Source organism: Pelophylax lessonae (assembly GCF_965119305.1).
Source record: "Pelophylax lessonae genome assembly, chromosome: 11".
Taxonomy (NCBI): domain Eukaryota; kingdom Metazoa; phylum Chordata; class Amphibia; order Anura; family Ranidae; genus Pelophylax; species Pelophylax lessonae.
In genome coordinates, this window is record NC_138778.1 from 236,982,700 (window position 1) to 237,005,520 (window position 22,821).

General features: G+C 51.6%; 2 protein-coding genes across 2 annotated transcripts in view; both read left to right on the top strand.

Moving 5' to 3' along the window:
* LOC309567211 (uncharacterized protein) overlaps positions 1-22,821 on the top strand; it is a 272,509-nt gene that overhangs the window by 4,887 nt on the left and 244,801 nt on the right.
* LOC309566956 (uncharacterized protein) lies at positions 1,085-21,587 on the top strand (the record flags this gene model as incomplete). Its single annotated transcript, XM_082272276.1, has 2 exons — positions 1,085-1,144; positions 20,658-21,587. 2 exons carry the CDS (start codon positions 1,085-1,087, stop codon positions 21,444-21,446), a joined length of 849 nt encoding a protein of 282 aa, XP_082128402.1. The 3' UTR covers positions 21,447-21,587.

Below are 22,821 nucleotides of genomic sequence, written 5' to 3' on the forward strand. Positions count from 1 at the left end.
TAGCTTCACACTGCTGTACAAATTTACAAACATTACTTGGTATGTTTGTCCATATACTCTGCCCTATTGGCATTGCTCCCACCTCTTCCAAATGATGGTTTTCACTCTCCTGCCGCCCTGAATTTTGTGGAGCGTTATCTCTGGTACTGTTGTCAGTTTTTGTTATTTCGCTGTACCTCATTCTTATGTTTGTATCACAACCTTTTGTTAAATAAAGAAATTATAAAAAAAAGAAGATGATGCCTGCCAAGCAGTAATGGTGCTACCAGAGGATGCACGCGCCAGCTTACAACCCAGTTAGAGAAGGGGGCATGGTCTTGGCATGAACGTGTGAGGACGCACCAGTTTGGACCTCCCGGCTCGCGGCCCCTCAGCAGCCTTATTTTTTAGTGATCAGACGACCCTAATTACCTTCCTCAGATGAAGAGGAAGCCAGCCCAGTCCTACTCGGGTCTCTCGGCAGGCATAGAACGATATCTGGTAGCCACAAAACACATCGCATCCACACCGGACTTATCCAAGATGGCGCCGGCGCCAACAATGGGCCCTGCTGTGCTCAGGAGGACAAAGATCAGACAGCAGCATCCTCCACACTGGTCAGAGTGAGTACTGGCTTGGTTCTTTCCTCCCCTCAGGGACACTTGTCAGAGCATTCCCTGTGGGCCTTATTACAAAAGCTGCCCACCAGAGAGGATCTGAACGCATTGGTTTCTCGCATGGAGTCTGCTCTAAGAGGGGAACTGCAAAGACTTATGCAAGAGGTGGTGGACATCACCACACGAGTGTCCTCTGTAGAGACCGACAACGCAGTCTTACATCACACGGTCTCCGCCTTGCGGTCAGACCGCACTGTCGTCACAGATCAGATCACTCCATTGCAGATTCCTCATTGATGATTTGGAGAATCATAACCACAGACACAACATCAGAATCCGAGGCCTTCCCAAGGCAACCTCACAGGTGGACCTCAAAGACACGGTTACCGCCATATTTAACACATACCTGGAGCGCCCTGCAGACACGGCCATAGCCAGGGTCCATAGGACTTCAGGCCCCAGAGAGGTCACACCAGACAGACCGAGGGATGTCCTATGCTGCCTACACAGTTACACCACAAAGGAAGACCTCCTACAACACGCATGGTGTAAGAGAATGGTGGATTTTGATTACCCAGATCCTTTTGCGATGTGACATTTCATGGCGGACTCTCCAGATGCCCCTTTGCAGGAAACCGCTTTTGGAAAAATTAGTGGAACTGGGCATTACCTACAAATGGGGTCGCCCTTTTCATCTGATTGCCCGTAAAGGCAACCAATCCTACTCATTACGCCACCCATTGGAGTTACCGCACTTCTTAATCATGGATCCTATCCAGTTACCCAATTGGCTTTCTTTTACTTTATCCAATGTGCAGCACTATCCCAGCTCCCACAGGCAGACCGCAGAGATCCCGAAGAAATCAACGTTCTCAAAGGAGAATTGCGTCAGACCCCCAGACAGTGGCGTACCAGTGGGGGGGGGGGGATTCGCACTGGGGGGGGGGTGTCAGGCCGGCGCCACCTGTGGGCTGGCCCGCATCTTCATGTGAAGGCAGCTGTGGTAGCTGCTCCTACTGCTCGTGGGGGTAGAAGGGCAGAAGAAAGTGAGGGCCCAAGCAGCCTGGATAGGAGGAGCGGCGGGGCAGCTGTATACAATATAGAGGAATTTATCTTTCCATATTCCTCCTGCAGCCGCTGAATGCCTGATTCTCCTCCTCTCCCTTCTACAGGCATTCAGCGGCTGCAGGAGGAATATTGAAAGATCAATTCCTTCATATACAGCTGCTCCGCTGCTACTCCTATTCAAATTTTTTTTGCTGGCCCCTCAGTGCTGTCCAACCCCCCCCCCTCTCCAGCTCCACCCCAGTGCTCTTCAGCCCTCCCCAGTGCTCTTCAGCTCCCCTACCCCTTGCGCTCTGGTTCCCCCAGTGCTCTCCACCCCCCTGTGCTCCCTGTCTCCCCCCTCAATGATCTCCAGTTCCCCTACTTCCCATGCTCTCCATCCACCTCTCTGTCCCCCTGGTTTTCCTGCCCTTCCCCCTCAGTGCTCTCCACCCCCTGCTCTCTCCAACCCCCCTGCAATGCTTTCCAAGCCCCCCCCTTAATTCTCCCCAGCCCCCCCCTAATGCTCTCCAGTTATCCCCCCTCCCCCCGTGCCCTTCAGCTCCTCTAGTGCTCTCTGCTTCCCCTGTGCTCTCCGGCCTCCCTAGTGCTCTTCTATCTTCTATCATGTCTGCAGTCTCTGACCATCTCTTGTATTATGTCTGCAGTCTCTGACCATCTCTTATATCATCTCTGCAGTCTCTGACCATCTCTTGTATAATGTCTGCAGTCTCTGACCATCTCTTGTATAATGTCTGCAGTCTCTGACCATCTCCTGTATCATGTCTGCAGTCTCTGACCATCTCCTGTATCATGTCTGCAGTCTCTGACTATCTCCTGTATCATGTCTGCAGTCTCTGACCATCTCTTGTATCATGTCTGCAGTCTCTGACCATCTCCTGTATCATGTCTGCAGTCTCTGACCATCTCTTGCATCATGTCCGCAGTCTCTGACCATCTCCTGTATCATGTCTGCAGTCTCTGACCATCTCCTGTATCATGTCTGAAGTCTCTGACCATCTCCTGTATCATGTCTGAAGTCTCTGACCATCTCCTGTATCATGTCTGCAGTCTCTGACCATCTCCTGTATCATGTCTGCAGTCTCTGACCATCTCCTGTATCATGTCTGCAGTCTCTGACCATCTCCTGTATCATGTCTGCAGTCTCTGACCATCTCCTGTATCATGTCTGCAGTCTCTGACCATCTCCTGTATCATGTCTGCAGTCTCTGACCATCTCCTGTATCATGTCTGCAGTCTCTGACCATCTCCTGTATCATGTCCTCAGTCTCTGACCATCTCCTGTATCATGTCTGCAGTCTCTGACCATCTCCTGTATCATGTCTGCAGTCTCTGACCATCTCCTGTATCATGTCTGCAGTCTCTGACCATCTCCTGTATCATGTCTGCAGTCTCTGACCATCTCCTGTATCATGTCTGCAGTCTCTGACCATCTCCTGTATCATGTCTGCAGTCTCTGACCATCTCCTGTATCATGTCCGCAGTCTCTGACCATCTCTTGTACCATGTCTGCAGTCTCTGACCATCTCTTGTATCATGTCTGCAGTCTCTGACCATCTCCTGTATCATGTCCGCAGTCTCTGACCATCTCTTGTACCATGTCTGCAGTCTCTGACCATCTCTTGTATCATGTCTGCAGTCTCTGACCATCTCTTGTACCATGTCTGCAGTCTCTGACCATCTCCTGTATCATGTCTGCAGTCTCTGACCATCTCTTGTACCATGTCTGCAGTCTCTGACCATCTCTTGTATCATGTCTCCAATCTCTTACTCAAACTTAAACACATTGATAATAGTATTAGTTGTCTGTTTATGCTGAAGGTAGGACTGTGCAGGGGAGGCAGAGAGTGCAAAAGGGGGAACTGTGATTAGAGAGACAGAGGGGGGGGGGGGAGGGCAGACTCCAAGGGCACTGTGATGGGGGGGGGGGGGGTGCTGGCTAATTTATGCAATAAATATTCTTTACAACATTACAAATTTTTGTGGGTGTTTTTACATTTTAAAGTTTGGGGGAGGGGGGGGATAGGATCCGCCCACGGGTGCCAAATGCTCTAGGTACGCCACTGCCCCCCGGGGACCATGAACTGTGATAGTTCCATACGGAACTCTGCCAGCGGCGGGTCCATCATTTTACTGAGCGCCACCTCCTGTGTCCCAGGCTCCTAATAGAGTAGACTTTTCATGTCAAAGAACAGAAGCCATGGGCATGTCTCCTCACACCTCACGGGTCACCGTAGACCTCATCTAAGTTTTCTCCTATCACTGATAGCAACTCTGTTTGTCTTTACTTCAAGATGTGGTGATATTGCAGAGGTCCATGCATCCACTTGCAAACCCCGCACCATGCTAGCCCCATACAATGCTGAGGAACCACCCTCACCTATGTCATAGTGCTTTGCAACCTACTCTGACAGGTCTTGCCTTGAGGGTCCTCTTAAAATCAGCCACTCAGGGAAAGTGCAGGCATTATGGTAGGTATGGTCCTGGCCCCTCAGTTCCTACAGTTGTCTTTTTCAATAATGCTGGAACATCCTTTCTGACCTGCATCCTCCTGAGAGTTTCTTGGCCTATTGGTGATCATACTCAAGGAGTCCGAACTCCTGGGGAGGTGACGCGGGTCTGAGGAGGCCAGGACGATGCCGCTAGCCTGATCAGGGGGCTCCCTTACCAGATCAATTCAGACATGGTTAAACTTGGGGATACTTGGAGGCTATCCCTGCCCACCTCACTTGTTAGTTTCAACATGTTTTATTTGACCTGCCTTTTGTTTATTGCATTCACTATTTGTCTGGGGGAGGGGAGGGGGGCGGGGGGAATGTGCACGAGATGGGAACGATTCAGTAACCACTTTTCTTTTTTTTTTTTTTTTGATCCACCCGGCCCTATTTTACAGCCCAATGGGTTCTCACTTTGGTGGCGGGTCTGGTCCCCCTCCTGAGCACTCCCCATCATAATGGCCTGGTGTCTGATTGCCCAGACTTTTTATTGTTTACTCTGTTGGCATGTCCTCTGATCGCTGCAGCAGACGTAACTATAGACCTGTTAGTGTAACTTCTATAGTCGGGAAGATACTGGAGAGTTTAATAAAAGACCACATAGATGAGTTTTTGCTGGAAAAAAATATTTTAAGCAACTGACAGGATGGATTCATGAGACACAGAAGATGTCAAACAAACCTGATTTCTTTTTATGAGGAGGTAAATAAAACCTTGGACAGAGGGGTGGCTGTGGACGTGGTATACTTGGACAGAGGGGTGGATGTGGACGTGGTATACTTGGACAGAGGGGTGGCTGGGGATGTGGTATACTTGGACAGAGGGGTGGCTGTGGACATGGTATACTTGGACAGAGGGGTGGCTGTGGACGTGGTATACTTGGACAGGGGGGTAGCTGTGGACGTGATATACTTGGACAGAGGAATGGCTGTGGACGTGGTATACTTGGACAGAGGGGGGGCTGTAGGTGTGGTATACTTGGACAGAGGGGTGGCTGTGGACATGGTATACTTGGACAGAGGGGTGGCTGTGGACGTGGTATACTTGGACAGAGGGGTGGCTGTGGACGTGGTATACTTGGACAGAGGGGGAGCTGTGGACGGGGTATACTTGGACAGAGGGGTGGCTGTGGACGTGGTATACTTGGACAGAGGGGTGGCTGTGGACGTGGTATGGTTGGACAGAGGGGTGGCTGTGGACGTGGTATGGTTGGACAGAGGGGGGGCTGTGGACGTGGTATACTTGGACAGAGGGGTGGCTGGGGATGTGGTATACTTGGACAGAGGGGTGGCTGTGGACATGGTATACTTGGACAGAGGGGTGGCTGTGGACGTGGTATACTTGGACAGGGGGGTAGCTGTGGACGTGATATACTTGGACAGAGGAATGGCTGTGGACGTGGTATACTTGGACAGAGGGGGGGCTGTAGGTGTGGTATACTTGGACAGAGGGGTGGCTGTGGACATGGTATACTTGGACAGAGGGGTGGCTGTGGACGTGGTATACTTGGACAGAGGGGTGGCTGTGGACGTGGTATACTTGGACAGAGGGGGAGCTGTGGACGGGGTATACTTGGACAGAGGGGTGGCTGTGGACGTGGTATACTTGGACAGAGGGGTGGCTGTGGACGTGGTATGGTTGGACAGAGGGGTGGCTGTGGACGTGGTATGGTTGGACAGAGGGGGGGCTGTGGACGTGGTATACTTGGATTTTGCGGAAGCGTTTGGCACAGTTCCCCACACACGGCTAATGTGTAAGGTAAAGTCTACTGGCTTGGAAAGATCGGTTTGTAATTGGATAGAAAATTGGATAAAAGATAGAATTCAGAGAGTAGTGGTTAATGATTCTTACTCTGAATGGTGTAAGGTTATCAGTGGGGTACCCCAAGGTTCAGTGTTGGAACCCTTACTTTTAATATCTTTATAAATGATATCGGGTCTGGGATAAGAAGTACCATTTCAGTCTTTGCAGATGACACCGAGCTTTGCAGTGGAATAACTTCCTTACAGGATGTCTCCAACTTACAATCTGAGCTCAATGCATTGTTTCATTGTTGCAAATGAGGTTTAATGTTGATAAATGTTAAGTTATGCACTTGGGGCTAAGAATATGAATGCATCATACATACTAGTTGGAGTAGAACTGGGGGAATCCATAGCAGAGAAGGATCTGGGGGAATCCATAGCAGAGAAGGATCTGGGGGAATCCATAGCGGAGAAGGATCTGGGGAATCCATAGCGGAGAAGGATCTGGGGGAATCCATAGCGGAGAAGGATCTGGGGGAATCCATAGTGGAGAAGGATCTGGGGGACTCCATGGCGGAGAAGGATCTGGGGGAATCCATAGCGGAGAAGGATCTGGGGAATCCATAGCGGAGAAGGATCTGGGGGAATCCATAGCGGAGAAGGATCTGGGGGAATCCATAGTGGAGAAGGATCTGGGGGACTCCATGGCGGAGAAGGATCTGGGGGAATCCATAGCGGAGAAGGATCTGGGGGAATCAATAGTGGAGAAGGATCTGAGTGTTCTGGTAGATCCTAAACTTAATAATAGCATGCAATGCCAAGCTGCCGTTTCCAAAGCAAGCAAAGTCCTTTCTTGTATTAACAGAGGCATGGACTCCAGAGAGAGAGAGATATCATCTGTACAAATCATTAGTAAGACCTCATCTGGAATATGCAGCTCTGTTTTGGGCTCCAGTTCTTAAAAAGGATATTGGGGAACTGGAGAAAGTGCAGAGAAGGGCAACCAAACTGATAAGAGGCATGGAGGAGCTCAGCTATGAGGAGAGATTAGAGGAACTGAATTTATTCTCTCCTGAGAAGAGGAGATTAAGGGGGGATATGATCTCCATGTATAAATACATAAGGGGTCCATATACTGAACTTGGTGTTGAGTTGTTCACTTTAAGGTCATCACAGAGGACAAGGGGGCGCTCTTTACGTCTAGAGGAAAACAGATTGTGTCTCCAAATACGGAAAGGTTTCTTCACCGTGGGTACTAATATTTTTAGGTAAAGTTGATCCAGGGAATATCCGATTGCCTTTCGGGGGATTGGGAAGGAATTTTTTTTCCCCTGCTGTAGTAAATTGGATCATGCTTTGCTGGGGGTTTATTCACCTTCCTCTGGATCAACAGGGGGTATAGGATTGTGTATATGGGTTGGGTTTTCAATACTGTTTTTTTTTTTGGTTGAACCGGATGGACTTGTGTCTTTTTTCAACCTGACAAACTGTGTAACTCCACTCCATGTATCTTCTAAATTGCCAATAGACTTTCACAAACCTCCCAAGTAGTGATGGGCCGAACACCCCCTGTTCGTTTCACACCAAAAAAATGGTGTGGGGTTCCCCCCCAGAATCCATACCAGATCCTTGCATGCAGCCTGGAAGGCCAGGATAGGTTGTGGACGAGCCCAACCCTCCACCCACCCAAACCATACCAGGTCACTTGCCCTCAACATAGGGAGGGTGATTTGGGGTGCCCCCCAAAGCACCTTGTCCCCATGTTGATGGGGACAAGGGCCTTTTCCCAACAACCCTGGGCTGTAGTTGTGAGGGTCTCTGGGTGAGGGGTCTTATTGGAATCTTTAAGCCCCCTTTAACAGGCCCCCAGTGTCACGGAACCATGAACCAGACGTACAACAACAGATAAGTGAAAATAAGAAAGCTTTATTGAAAAACAAGCTATAAAGCAAAAGTCCAAACGGATGGCGAAACCGATGCAGAGTCTTTGCGAAGCCAGGGATCAGGAACCAGCAGGGTAGTCAGACGAAGCCAGGAACAGGAACCAGCAGGGTAGTCAGACGAAGCCAGGATCAGGAACCAGCAGGATAGTCAGACGAAGCCAGGAACAGGAACCAGAAGTAGCAGCAGTCTTAGTAGCATGTGAACACAGGAGGACCAAGCAAGGAACTGAAGCCACAGACCTCCTATATATATGAGCTAGGTATCCAGCTCCTCCCAGTGGGAAGGAGGAGCCGCAGGGTGGGAGGCTACAAGAAACCCAGAAACCAAGATGGCCGCCAGCACATGTCAAACGAAGGAGAACAGCAAGAAGGTAAGACCATGACAGTACCTCCCCCTCAAGGGCCCCTCCTCCGCGGAGTAAAGAACGGTTTCTGAGGGAAGCGTGCGTGGAAGGCTCGGAGCAAGGCAGGAGCATGGACATCTGCGGAGGGAACCCAGGAACGCTCCTCTGGACCATAACCACGCCAATGAACCAAAAACTGCACCCGACCGCGGACCAGGCGTGAGTCCAGGATATTGCTCACCTCATACTCCTCACGATTGCCCACTCGGACCGGACGAGGCCGAGGAACCGAGGAAGTGAAACGATTACATACCAGAGGCTTCAACAGGGAGACATGAAACACGTTGGAGATCCGCATGCCAGGAGGAAGCGCAAGGGCATAGGCTACCGGGTTTACCCTGCGAAGCACTCGGAAGGGACCAACAAAGCGAGGCGCCAGCTTGGGAGTGGGCACTCGAAGGTTGAGGTTGCGGGTGGACAACCATACACGGTCTCCGGCCTGGTAGGAAGCAGCAGGCGCTCGTCTGCGATCAGCCTGGAGTCTCTGGCGCTGCGCAGAGACCTCAAGGGACTTCTGGATCTGTACCCAAGAAGCACGTAGGACGGAAAGGTGATCCTCCACAGCCGGAATATCCTGGGGAGAGAATACCTCCGGTAACACGGCAGGTTGGAACCCATAGTTGGCCATGAAGGGAGACGTCCCAGAGGAAGAGTTCACCGCCGTGTTCCTGGCAAACTCAGCCCAAGGCAGGAGGTCAACCCAATTGTCTTGGTGATCGGAGACATAGCAACGAAGGAATTGCTCCAAGGCCTGATTGGAACGTTCTGCGGCCCCATTGGACTGAGGGTGGTAGGCCGAGGAGAAGGAGAGATGAATCCCCAACTGGGAGCAAAAGGCGCGCCAGAACCTGGACACAAACTGACTCCCCCAATCCGACACAATCTCCTTGGGCAAACCGTGCAACCGGAAGACCTCCCTGGCAAAAATCGTGGCCAACTCCTGTGCAGAGGGTAACTTCTTGAGAGGAACACAGTGACACATTTTGGAAAACCGATCCACAATCATGAGAATGACCGTATGGCCTCGGGACGCAGGGAGGTCCACAATGAAATCCATCCCCAGGTGTGACCATGGGCGCTCCCCGGTGGCTAAGGGTTGCAGAAGGCCCAACGGAAGGTGCCGAGGGGACTTACTCTGGGCACAAACGGAGCATGCCGCTACATATGCGGCGATGTCGGAACGTAGGGAAGGCCACCAGAACAGACGTGAAACAGCCCAGGACAGCTGATTCTTTCCAGGATGCCCCGCGGTCTTGGAGTTATGGTAGGTTCGCAACAACCGAGTGCGCAACTCCTCAGGCACAAAACATCTGCCGTTGGGTCTCCCAGAGGGAGCACCAGATTGAGCCGCCAAAATCTGCTCACCCAGGGGAGAGGTAAGGCTGGTGCGAATGGCAGCCAGGATCTGATTCGGAGGTATGACCGAAGTCGGAATCGACTCCTCCCTGGACAGGTCGGAGTACTGCCGTGATAAGGCATCAGCCCTGATGTTCTTGGAACCGGGTAGGTAGGAGACCACGTAATTAAAACGTGACCAGAACAGAGCCCATCTGGCCTGACGTGGTGTCAATCTCTTGGCCTCAGAGAGGTAGGTCAGATTCTTGTGGTCCGTCAGGATGAGGACCGGAACCACCGAACCCTCGAGCAAGTGCCTCCATTCTTTAAGAGCCTGCACGATGGCCAATAACTCCCTGTCACCAATCTGGTAGTTGCACTCCGCGGAAGACAGTTTCCGGGAGTAAAACCCACAAGGGAGCAGAGGACCCTCTGGTGTTCTACGCTGAGACAGAAGGGCGCCTACTCCCGTCTCAGACGCGTCCACCTCGAGGACAAAGGGCAACCCAGGGTTGGGATGCGACAGAATCGGAGCCGACACAAAGGCGGACTTTAGAGCCTCAAAAGCTCGGATGGCCTCGGGCGGCCAGACCTGGGAATTACTGCCCTTCCTGGTCAGATCCGTGAGAGGCTTGGCTAGCATGGAAAAGTCCCTGATGAACTTCCGATAATAATTGGCGAAGCCCAAAAAGCGCTGCAGGGAGCGAAGACCACTGGGCTGGGGCCACTGTAAGACAGCCGAAACCTTCTCAGGATCCATGGAGAACCCCTCAGCGGAAATGATGTAACCTAAGAAGGTTACCTGGGATCGGTGAAATTCGCATTTCTCAAGCTTACCGAACAGCTTGTTCTCTCGTAACCGTTGCAACACTCGTTTGACATCCAGAATGTGGGTCTCCATGGACTCAGAATATACCAAGATGTCATCCAGGTAGACCACCACACACTGCTGCAACAGGTCACGGAAAACATCGTTGATGAATTCCTGAAAGACTGCGGGCGCATTGCACAGCCCAAAGGGCATAACCAAGGATTCATAATGACCGGTCCTGGTGTTAAACGCGGTCTTCCACTCATCGCCCGCCTTGATCCTTACGAGGTTATATGCCGCCCTCAGGTCGAGTTTGGTAAAGACCGTGGCCCCTTTAAGGCGATCGAACAGCTCGGAAATCAAGGGTATCGGGTAAGCGTTCTTGATCGTGATGCGATTGAGACCCCTGTAATCGATGCAAGGCCTCAACTCACCGCCCTTCTTTTTCACAAAGAAAAATCCAGCCCCTGCCGGGGACGAGGATTTGCGAATGTGTCCACGTGAAAGCGCCTCCCTCACGTACTCCTCCATGGCCACATTCTCCGCTACCGACAGTGGATAGACTTTGCCACGAGGAGGAACGGCACCAGATTGTAACTCGATGGCACAATCGTATGGGCGGTGCGGAGGTAGGGCAACCGCGCGCACCTTATCGAATACATCCCGGTACTCCTCGTATTCAGGGGGCAACAGAGAGTCCGAGGAAGTACACAGCAACTTGACAGGCCCATGGATGCAACTAGCCCCACACTGCGGTGACCACGAGAGGATCTCGGCCGATCTCCAATCGAAAATCGGATTATGCTTCTGGAGCCAGGGGTACCCCAAGACCACCGAGTAGTGTGGAGACGAAATAACCTGGAAGCAGACCGACTCTCTGTGGACGGCACCAATGGCTAACCCCACTGGAAGGGTCTCATGAGTCACGTGTGGCGGCAGAAGGGGTCTGCCGTCTATCGCCTCAAGAGCCAGAGGAGAACCTCGAGCCTGCAGAGGAATGGAATTGGCGGCAGCGAACACACTATCAATGAACAAACCACCAGCACCAGAGTCCACCAACGCCTGGGTCGTCACCGAGCCCCCGACCCAGGAAAGGACAACAGTGATCAGTGGTTTGTCAACACGGGAAACCGGGGACGAGGAGACTCCACCCAAGATCTGCCCCTGACAGGATCTCAGGTGCGAGCGTTTCCCTGGACGGTTCGGACATGCCAACCGAAAATGCCCACCGACACCACAGTACATGCATCGGCCCTCGCGTCTCCGGAGTACCCTCTCCCCCTCGGACAGGCGAGCAAACCCCAGCTGCATGGGTTCACCCCCAGACAAGTCATCCCCAGGAGGCGTGGGAGGAGAGGGAGGCACGGGTGGGACAACAAAGGTAGGCGCCAATCTGTTAGGAGGCCTCCGCAGACTCTCCTTAAAGGAAGGTCTCTCCCTGAGTCTGGTGTCAATCAAAATCAGGAAAGAAATAAGAGACTCGAGCTCCACTGGTAGGTCCTTAGCTGCAACCTCATCCTTCAAGGCATCCGAGAGACCATGAGAGAAAGCAGCGACCAGAGCCTCATTATTCCAGCCCACCTCTGCTGCCAGGGTACGAAACTCAATGGCGTATTCAGCTACGGATCGTGAACCCTGTCTGATGGACATAAGGAGCTTCGCAGCAGAGGCAGCACGAGCCGGCACATCGAATACCTTCCGAAGAGAAGCAACAAAACCGGAAAACTCGGCAACCACCGGATTGTTGTTCTCCCATAAAGGGCTGGCCCAGGCCAAGGCCTTGTCCGAGAGCAGCGAGATTAAGAAGCCCACCTTTGATCTCTCAGTAGGAAAGGCATGTGGCAGCAACTCGAAATAAATGCCCACCTGGTTAAGGAAACCTCGGCACTGAGTTGGCTCTCCCCCAAAGCGCTGTGGAAGGGGGGCAGAACCGGACATACCCCGAAACACCGCAGGCGCAACAACAGGTGTCGGGGTAGACTCTGGCGCAACAACCGGAGCGGCAGTAGGAGCGGACCCAGGAGCGACAACCGACCCATCGGCAACGGGAGCGAAATGAACCGTGCGTTCAAGCAGGGTTTGCAACGCCACGGCGAACTGACCCAACAGGTGATCCTGCTGATCAAGTCTGGCAACCAGCGTGGGTAGTGAGGATGGCCCTGCACCGTCAGAATTCGTGGCCTGGGGTACCGTGCGTTCAAGCAGGGTTTGCAACACCACGGCGAACCGACCCAACAGGTGATCCTGCTGATCAAGTCTGGCAACCAGCGTGGGTAGCGAGGATGGCCCTGTACCGTCAGAATTCATGGCTTGGTCCTAATGTCACGGAACCATGAACCAGACGTACAACAACAGATAAGTGAAAATAAGAAAGCTTTATTGAAAAACAAGCTATAAAGCAAAAGTCCAAACGGATGGCGAAACCGATGCAGAGTCTTTGCGAAGCCAGGGATCAGGAACCAGCAGGGTAGTCAGACGAAGCCAGGAACAGGAACCAGCAGGGTAGTCAGACGAAGCCAGGATCAGGAACCAGCAGGGTAGTCAGACGAAGCCAGGAACAGGAACCAGAAGTAGCAGCAGTCTTAGTAGCATGTGAACACAGGAGAACCAAGCAGGGAACTGAAGCCACAGACCTCCTATATATATGAGCTAGGTATCCAGCTCCTCCCAGTGGGAAGGAGGAGCCGCAGGGTGGGAGGCTACAAGAAACCCAGAAACCAAGATGGCCGCCAGCACATGTCAAACGAAGGAGAACAGCAAGAAGGTAAGACCATGACACCCAGATCCAAGCCCCCCCCCCCCATGTGAATGGGTATCGAGTACATCGTACCCCTACCCATTTTCCAAAAAATTTACAAAAAAAATAAACACAAAAGACAGTTTTTACAAGTCCTTTATTAAAAAATAAAAAAAATATTGTCCCCCAATGAAAATTTATCGTCAATCATGACGCTCGCCGCACCCGAAAAATAGAAAAAATTATAAAGGACGCTTCCACCTCTTCTGAGGCGTACTCGCCGAATGATGGTCTTGAGCTTTGACAACTCTTTCCAGTGAGGTCATGTGATGTCAGAACGGGGCGGTGTCATCGGGTGATTTAGCGCCCCCCCCCTCCTGAATCATACCAGGCCGCTTGCCCTCAACATGGGGAGGGTGCTATGGGGTTCCCCCCTAAGCAGCTTGTCCCCATGTTGATGGGGACAAGGGCCTCTTCCCGACAACCCTGGGCTGTGGCTGCGGATGGGAGGGCTTATCGGATGAACTGGTGTTTTATATTCTGCTCAGGTACAGTGCCTTTATCCCTCATTTTTTGTTGTCTTTACTGAACTCACTGGTTTTGAGTTGGGGTCAGCAGCTCTATACTCGTCTTCCAGTGGCACCGTTCCCTAGCGCCTGGCTTTTTTCTTTTGTTGTCAGGTCTCTGAGCAGCACTCTCCAAAAGTACTGTATAATCTGTGAGTGGTCTTCAGGATCAGTCCAGTCTTCATCTTGGTTGTTCTCCCCCCATCCTCACTCTCTGACCTCTGGTGGGGCTCAGCCCTGCTGGTATTCATGACTAAATCATGGACTAAATAAGGAAGTGTGGGACTTCTTGTGTTGGGAAGATGGCAATGAGTGATAGAGGGGGAGGGAACACTCGTCCTATAATCCCCTCATCACTGTCACTCCTATAGAAGACAGTTCTCGTAGTTTCTCTGTCGCTCATTGACAGACGCAGATTCCATATCTTGATATCCGTAGGGTATTACTGCCCCCTACAGGAGTAGGACACTAGGCAGAAAAAAAGTTCTGGCTACACCTATGGGCAGTCCCAGGGGGTATACTCCCTCTCCCTGCTATAGGATGTCCGTTTTTTTCTGCCTAGTCAGGAATAAGGACCTAAGTTCCTTGCTGGGATCTCTGGTCCTGGCAAGCTTTTTTTAGATAATTCCTTTTTTTAGTTAGCTTTTTTTCTCCAAATTGTTCCTGTGAGATCTACAAGCAATTATGCCGGGTCTGGGCGACGGGCTGGATGTTGAGATCCAGTGGTCACCCCAGCCGGCCTACGAGCGCGTGCAGGCCCTAGCTCCGCGCTGGGTCAGCCGCAACATAGTCCTACTGGACGGGGACTGCCCGTGGGTTAAACGTCCCGCCAGGTCGCATACGACACCCCCCCCCCCCACTGAGCGGCGACACCTCCCCCCACTGAGCGGCGAGGGGTTTTGTCTGGAGTGGCGCCCGCACTGTTTCCGGTATGGTGAGTAAATGTTCCCCCCCCCCCTTTTCCTCATGGCTGGCTCTGGGGTGGACGCGGGCCCCTCCCTGGACGGTCGGACCCCCATTTCTCTGGGTTTCCCTCTGTTCCCCTGTGCACCCCCACCTGTGGTGTCTCCTTCCCACCCCCCCCCCCTCGGGGGGGGGGGGTGTTTGTATGTGTGGGGTGGCTGGTTGTTCATGCAGGCCGCCAAGGGGTGCGGGAGGTGGGGGGTCCCGACGGTGCGGACGGCTGTTGTGTGGGGGGGCTTCCTTCCTGGCTCCCCAGGGCCTTCCTGCCGATCGATCATCAGTCAGTGTTGGTGGGGGCCCCCGGGAACCCCCTTTCCCGCCGCAGCGCGTGGGGACACCATTTTCTTGTAGCCTCCTCGTGTTGGTCATAGCGGTGGCCATCTTGGTACACCCAGCTCGTTTTTTCACTCAGAGCAGGGCTTCAGTGGGAGTTCCTGGAGGCGTGTGAGGGGGTGGAGCCCCTCCCTAGACCCAGGCACATCGCTCCACAGGCCTTTCTTTTCATGCGGACAGCGCTGCTGAGCGGACCTCTGGGACACTTTTGGGGCACCTGGGTGGTGAGCCTTTGTGGGTCTCTCTCTTCTCTCTCTGCGGGGGTCTCTAGGCACGCTGCCTGGCCACTGGGGGGCGCTGTAGCGCTGGGAGACATTTTTTTCTAAAAAAAAAAAAACAAACTTTTTTTCCTTTTGTCATATTTTGCTGACGGGTTCCTCTGGTGTACCATGGACCCTGCTGCACGTGTGTCCCCACCTGATCCCCTCGAGGTGGTCGCAGGGCCCTCCGGTCCCCAGCTTACCATTGATGCGCTTTCGGCGGCCCTGGAGTCCTTTGTGTCCCAGGTGGAGGTGGCCTGTCAGGGGCGGGGGGCTAAAAAGCAGCCCCTGCCTACCCCTGTCTCGTCTGATGCCTCCAATTCTGATTCTGAGCCAGTCGCTGCTGTCGCTGGTCTCCCCTCTGGGGCTGCTGTCTCGCGCCCCGTCTCCTCTGATAGTGAGGATGACCTTTCTGCCTCCGCTGTCGCGCAAGGCAAGGCGCTGGTGGACGCACTGATTATGTCTGTCCGGGAGACCCTAAAGCTGGAGGATGCAGCTGCGGATGCGACTGATACGCAGGTTGCCTTTGGCACTCGCAAGTCCTCCAGGGTGACAAAGGTTTTTCCTTTTCCCACATGCTTTGACGATATCATTAAGAAAGAGTGGATCTGTCCGAAACGACCCCCTGGGATGCCTAAACGGATTGCAAGGTGCTACAAGTTTGAAGAGTCCCTCCTTAAGAAATGGACGGTGCCGCCTTTGGTGGATCCACCAGTCTCCAGGCTAAATAAGGCTACTGTTATCCCGGTGGAGGATTCCCCATTGTTTAGGGATCCGGTTGATCGTAGGGTGGAATCTGTGTCCCGCACTATGTTCTCCCTGGCGGGGTCGACCTTCAGACCAGTGTTTACCATTGCTCTGGTTTCGCAAACATTGAGGGAATGGGCCAAGTTGTTACGCCGTGACTTGGAGGGGAGAAGCCTCCCACCTGCCGTGGCGGAGTTGCTGGACCAGATGGTGCAGGGGCTGCAGTTTGTTTGTGACCCCGCGCTGGATACTGCTCCACTGCTGGGGCATTTGTCGTTTTCAGCGGTGGTCCTCCGGCGCATGCTATGGTTGAAGTGCTGGTCGGCGGATCAGGCTTCTAAAAAAGCCTTGACTGATCTCCCTTTTCAGGGGAATCGCCTATTTGGTGCTACCTTGGATGATATTATCAAAGGTCTCACTGGGGGCAAGAGCACCTTTCTCCCACAGGCTGCCAAGGGTAAGGAACCTCGTCGCAGATGGGGACGCTCCTTTTCCGCCCACAAGAAGTTTTTTCATTCCTCCGGGGTGGGCGAAAAGGCGAAGCCCTCCAAGGCCCCCTCGGGGGGTTTCAAGAGACCCTGGTCTGGTGAGCAGAAATCCAGTTCTTCCAGACCTGAGGACAAGTTCGTTTTGGCCTGAAGGTGCACCCCCACCCATGTCAGGAGTGGGGGTGGGGGGGGCATCTTTGCCAGTTCCCGGACCCGTGGCTCTCCAGGATTCAAGACAAATGGGTTCACGAGGTCATACGGTCGGGATACAAAATCGAGTTTCGGTCAGTTCCACCGGCGAGGTTCTTCCCTTCCATTGTGCGACTGTCCCCGGATAGACTAAGGGCTCTTTTGGGGGCAGTACAGGATTTGGTACAACAGGGAGTAATAGTTCCGCTTCCCTTTGGGGAACGTTTTCGGGCTTTTACTCAAATCTGTTCACGGTGCCCAGGAAGGAGGGCAAGGTGCCTCCAATTCTGGACTTAAAGGCGCTCAATTGTTTTGTCCGGGTGCAAAAATTCAAGATGGAGTCCATTCGCATGGTGGTGGCTTCCCTGCATCAGGGGGACTTTCTGGCCTCCATAGACATCAAGGATGCCTATCTTCACATTCCCATTCATGCAGGACACCAACGCTTTCTGCGCTTTGCTGTGGGAGAGGACCATTATCAGTTTGTGGCTTTACCCTTTGGTCTCGCCTCTGCTCCCTAGGTCTTCACAAAGGTTTTGGCTCCTGGTCTGGCACTGTTGCGGCAGCGGGGCATATCGGTCCTGGGCTACCTGGACGACCTCCTCCTCCGTGCGGAGTCTCCGCAGGCTCTGTTGTCAAACTTGGAGATCACCATGACCTCTTTGGAAGAGTTCGGGTGGCTTGTGAACCTGCAGAAGTCATCCCTGGTTCCCTCCAGGAGGCTGGACTATCTGGGCCTGACTTTGGATGCGTCCTTGGCCAAGGTGTTTCTCCCTGCAGAAAAACTCCAGAAAATACAGTCGGCGACTCAGCTGTTACTTTTTCGCCAAGTGGTCGTCTCTTCAGACCTGCATGAGGTTTCTGGGACTGATGGTGGCGTCTTTCGAGGCAGTACCTTTTGCTCAGCTTCATACGAGGACCCTCCAAACGGAGATCCTTCTCAAATGGAACAGGAATCCAGACTCTCTGGACAATCAGATCCGGCTGAGCGAGCAGACCAGGGAGTCCCTGATTTGGTGGCTTCGGTCTCCGATGCTCAGTCAGGGGAAGTAATTTCTTCCGATCTATTGGACGATTGTTACCACGGATGCCAGTCTATCCGGGTGGGGAGTGGTTCTCGGCAGGCTTTCTGCTCAGGGGCTCTGGTCCATGGAAGAATCCAGGTTGCCGATAAATGTGTTGGAACTGAGAGTGATCAGGCTTTGCCTGGTTCACTGGACCGAGCGTCTTCAGGGCTGCCCGGTGCGGATTCAGTCGGACAATGCCACGGCCGTGGCTTATGTCAATCACCAGGGGGGCACCAAGAGTATTCTGGCGGCCGTGGAAGTGGCCGGCATCCTTCGTTGGGCGGAACGTTTTGTTCCTCTCCGCAGTTCACATTCCAGGCGTGGAAAATTGTCAGGTGGATTTTCTCAGCCGTCAGACCTTGGATCAAGGGGAATGGTCTCTTTATCCAGAGGTGTTTCACCAGTTGTGCCTTCATTGGGGCACCCCGGATGTGGATCTGTTGGCGTCTCGGCTCAACAGGAAGGTGCAGAGGTTTGTAGCCCGCTCCCGCGATCCTCTGGCGGACGCCACAGACGTGCTGGTTGCCCCGTGGGGGCAGTATCAGCTGCTGTATGCCTTTCCTCCTCTCAAGTTTCTGCCGAAACTTCTTCGCAGGATAGAGGCGGAAGGAATTCCGGTCATTCTTGTGGCTCTGGACTGGCCTAGTCGGGCCTAGTACGCCGACTTGGTCAGGCTGGTCGCGGATGCTCCTTGGCGGCTTCCTCTCAGGGAGGATCTGCTGTCTCAGGGGCCGATCTTCCATCCTGCTTTACGGTCGCTGGCTTTGACGGCTTGGCTGTTGAGAGCCAGGTGCTGAAGGACAGGGGATTGTCTGCTTCAGTTATTCCTACTCTGCTTAAAGCGAGGAAAGCGACTTCTAGAAAGATCTATCATCGTACATGGAAGTCTTATATTGTGTGGTGTGAGTCCCTCTGAGTTTCTCCACGCTCTTACTCGGTGGCTCGGGTCTTGGCGTTCCTGCAAGGGGGGGTTGAGCAGAAGCTCGCTTTGAGTACTATTAATGGTCAGGTTTCAGCCTTGGCGATTTTCTTCCAGAGGCCACTGGCTACTCATTCTTTGGTGCAGAATTTCATCCAGGGGGTGCGGCACCTGGTTCCTCCAGTGCGCTCGCCCTTACCGCCCTGGGACCTTAATTTGTTGTCGGTTCTCCAGAAACCTCCCTTTGAAAATATTAGGGAGATTTCCCTGCTTACCTTGTCCCAGAAGGTGGCCTTTTTGGTGGCTATCACTTCTGCACGCAGGGTGTCGGAACTGGCTGCGTTGTCCTGTCGTTCCCCCTATCTGGTGGTTTATAGGGATAAGGTGGTTCTTCGTCCGAATCCGTCCTTCCTTCCTAAGGTGGTTTCCAGTTTTTACTTGAATGAGGATATTGTGTTCCCTTCCCTGTGTCCTAAGCCCAGTTATCCTCGGGAGTTTGCGTTGCATTCCTTGGATGTGGTTCAGGCAATCAGGGTGCACTTGGCTACTACTGACTCCTTTCGTAAGTCTGATTCGCTTTTTGTGATCACGGATGGCCCTAGAAAAGGGTTACCTGCGTCTGCTGCGACTATCTCTAGATGGATCAGGCAGACGGTGGTGCAGGCTTATTCTATTAAGGGTCAGGTTCCTCCATTCCCTGTTAAGGCGCACTTTACTCTGGCTCTTAGTGCTTCCTGGGCTTTCCGCCATCAGGCGTCGGTGCTTCAGGTTTGCAAGGCGGCTACCTGGTCGTCTGTTCATACCTTTACTAAGTTTTATAAGGTTGATGTGCTGGCATCGGCGGATGCCTCCTTTGGCCGCAAGGTTTTGCTGGCTGCTGTTTGAGGGGACCCTTGGTCTACCTCAGGGGGTTCTGTTTTTTCAGGTGGGTCTCCATCTTCTTGTTTCAATGAGTCCTCTGTTTTTCTGGTTGGCTCTGTTTTGGCCTTCTGGATTGGGTTCTTCTGTTATCCCACCCCTCATTTATGGCACTGCTTTGGGATGTCCCTACGGATATCAAGATATGGAATCTGCGTCTGTCAATGAGCGACAGAGAAAACTGGATTTCTGACTTACCGTAAAATCCTTTTCTCTTAAGCTCATTGACAGACGCAGTACCCGCCCCTCTATTTTGAGTTGGGTTGGTATGATTTCTCTGACACTGCTTTTTTACATAACTGACATCCTATAGCAGGTAGAGAGAGGGTATACCCCCTGGGACTGCCCATAGGTGTGGCCAGAAATTTTTTTCTGCCTAGTGTCCTACTCCTGTAGGGGGCAGTAATACCCTACGGATATCAAGATATGGAATCTGCGTCTGTCAATGAGCTTAAGAGAAAAGGATTTTACGGTAAGTCAAAAATCCAGTTTTCCTCACTCTCTGACTAAGATCCATGAATAAAGAAATGAACTGGTAGGAGATCAGAGGACCCATTTACTAGTTACCTTGAGGTTGTAATCGGGAAGATCCTCAGAGACAAAGCTGTCTGATGTGGGCAGAGTCCTGGTTTAGGGGAACCAATCTGCTGATGTCTAGTAATAATCTTTGTATTTCTATTTTAGTAGATGGACGGGAGATGAGGAAAACCTCAGAGGATTGTCTCACTTTGTCTCCAGACTGTAAAGTAGAATATGAGGACATCACACAGTATAGTCCAGGAGAAAACCCGGCTACCTCAAATGTCTATCCGGGATCCCACAGTGTAGATGGACCATCGTATTCCTCTTATCCTGAGGAACCTCAGACTGTGAGGGACGGTGCCGGACCATCGTATTCCTTTTATCCCGAGGAACCTCAGACTGTGAGGGACAGTGCCGGACCATCGTATTCCTCTTATCCTGAGGAACCTCAGACTGGGAGGGACAGTGCCGGACCATCGTATTCCTCTTATCCTGAGGAACCTCAGACTGTGAGGGACCGTGCCGGACCATCGTATTCCTCTTATCCTGAGGAGCCTCAGACTGTGAGGGATGGTGCCGGACCATCGTATTCCTCTTATCCTGAAGAACCTCAGACTGTGAGGGACGGTGCCGTCCTTCCAACAGATAAGAGGTTTCCCTGTACTGAGTGCGGGAAGTTTTTCCGTTTTCAATCCAAACTCAATGAGCATAATAGATCACATATAGGAGAGAAGCCGTATTCCTGTCCTGAGTGCGGGAAAGGTTTTTCACAGAAGTCAAATTTTTATAGGCATCAGAGATCTCACACTGGGGAGAAGCCATTTTCCTGTGCTGAGTGTGGGAAATGTTTTTCAGAAAAGTCCAGTCTTCAATTACATCAGATGCTTCACACAGGAGAGAAGCCATATTCCTGTTCTGAGTGTGGGAAATGTTTTTTACGAAAATCACATCTGCTCACACATCAAAGGCTTCACACGGGGGAAAAACCGTACTCCTGTTCTGAGTGCGGGAAATGTTTTTCAGACGAATCCTTTTATCACAGACATCAGAGATTGCACAGAAGTGAGGAGCTGTATGCCTGTCCTGAATGTGGGAAATGCTTTTTACAGAAGTCTGGTCTTTACATACATCAGAGATTGCACACGGGGGAGAAGCCACTTTCCTGTCCTGAGTGCGGAAAACATTTTTCAGACAAGTCCAATCTTTACAGACATCAGAGATCTCACACTGGTGAGAAGCCTTATTCCTGTCCTGAGTGCGGGAAATGTTTTTCACAGAAGTCCCATCTTTCCAGACATCAGAGATCTCACACAGGGGAGAAGCCGTATTCCTGTCCTAAGTGAGGGAATTGTTCCTCACTGAAGTCCTGTCTTCCTGTACATCAGGGATCCCACACAACCCTGGAGGTGTATTAGTGCCTTGAGTGCGGGAAATGTCTTCTACATGAATGTTGGTGGACATGTGGGGAAGAAGCACACCCTGATATACACCTCAGATACTGTATACTCCATGGCCATTGATAGTAGTAGAAAAATAAAAATGGAGTCCTTACCTTTCATTGGCTGAGTACATTTTGTGTGGGAAGTTTTCATAAACACTTAGAGTTTTATTTTATAAAAAAATATTTGAATAAATGTGACACGCATTTGCGCAGCTATGATGAATATTGTCCGTATTTTATTTTATATAGTGATTTCCTATCATCACCTAGTGGCCATGGAGTGGCACTGCGGCACTATTACCTCATAAGTCCATCCGGCTCAACCAATAAAAAACAAAAAATTGTAATGAACACCCAACCATACAATCCCATATACACAATCCTATACCTTCAGGTGATCCAGAGAGAGGGGGAAAAAACCCCAGCAAAGCATGATCCAATTACTACAGCAGGGGAAAAATTCCTTCCTGATCCCCCAAGAGGCAATCGGATATTCCCTGGATCAACTTTACCTATAAATATTATTACCTATTTATATTATGTACACCCCAGAAAGAATCCAGGCCTTTTTTAAAGCAATCTACTGAGCTAGCCAGAATCACCTCTGGAGGGAGTCTATTCCACATTTTCACAGCTCTTACTGTGAAGAAACCTTTCCGTATTTGGAGACAAAATCTGTTTTCCTCTAGACGTAAAGAGCGCCCCCTTGTACTCTGAGTTGACCTTAAAGTGAACGACTCAACACCAAGTCCACTATATGGACCCCTTATGTATTTATACATGGAGATCATATCCCCCCTTATGTATTTATACATGGAGATCATATCCCCCCCTTATGTATTTATACATGGAGATCATATCCCCCCTTATGTATTTATACATGGTGATCATATACCCCCTTATGTATTTTTACATGGTGATCATATCCCCCCTTATGTATTTATATATGGTGATCATATCCCCCCTTTATATGATTATACATGGAGATCATATCCCTCCTTATGTATTTATACATGGAGATCATATCCCTCCTTATGTATTTATACATGGAGATCATATCCCCCCTTAATCTCCTCTTCTCAAGAGAGAATAAATTCAGTTCCTCTAAACTCTCCTCATAGCTGAGCTCCTCCATGCCTCTTATCAGTTTGGTTACCCTTCGCTGCACTTTCTCCAGTTACCCGATATCCTTTTTAAGAACTGGAGCCCAAAACTGAACTGCATATTCCAGATGAGGTCTTACTAATGATTTGTACAGATGATGTCTCTCTCCTTTT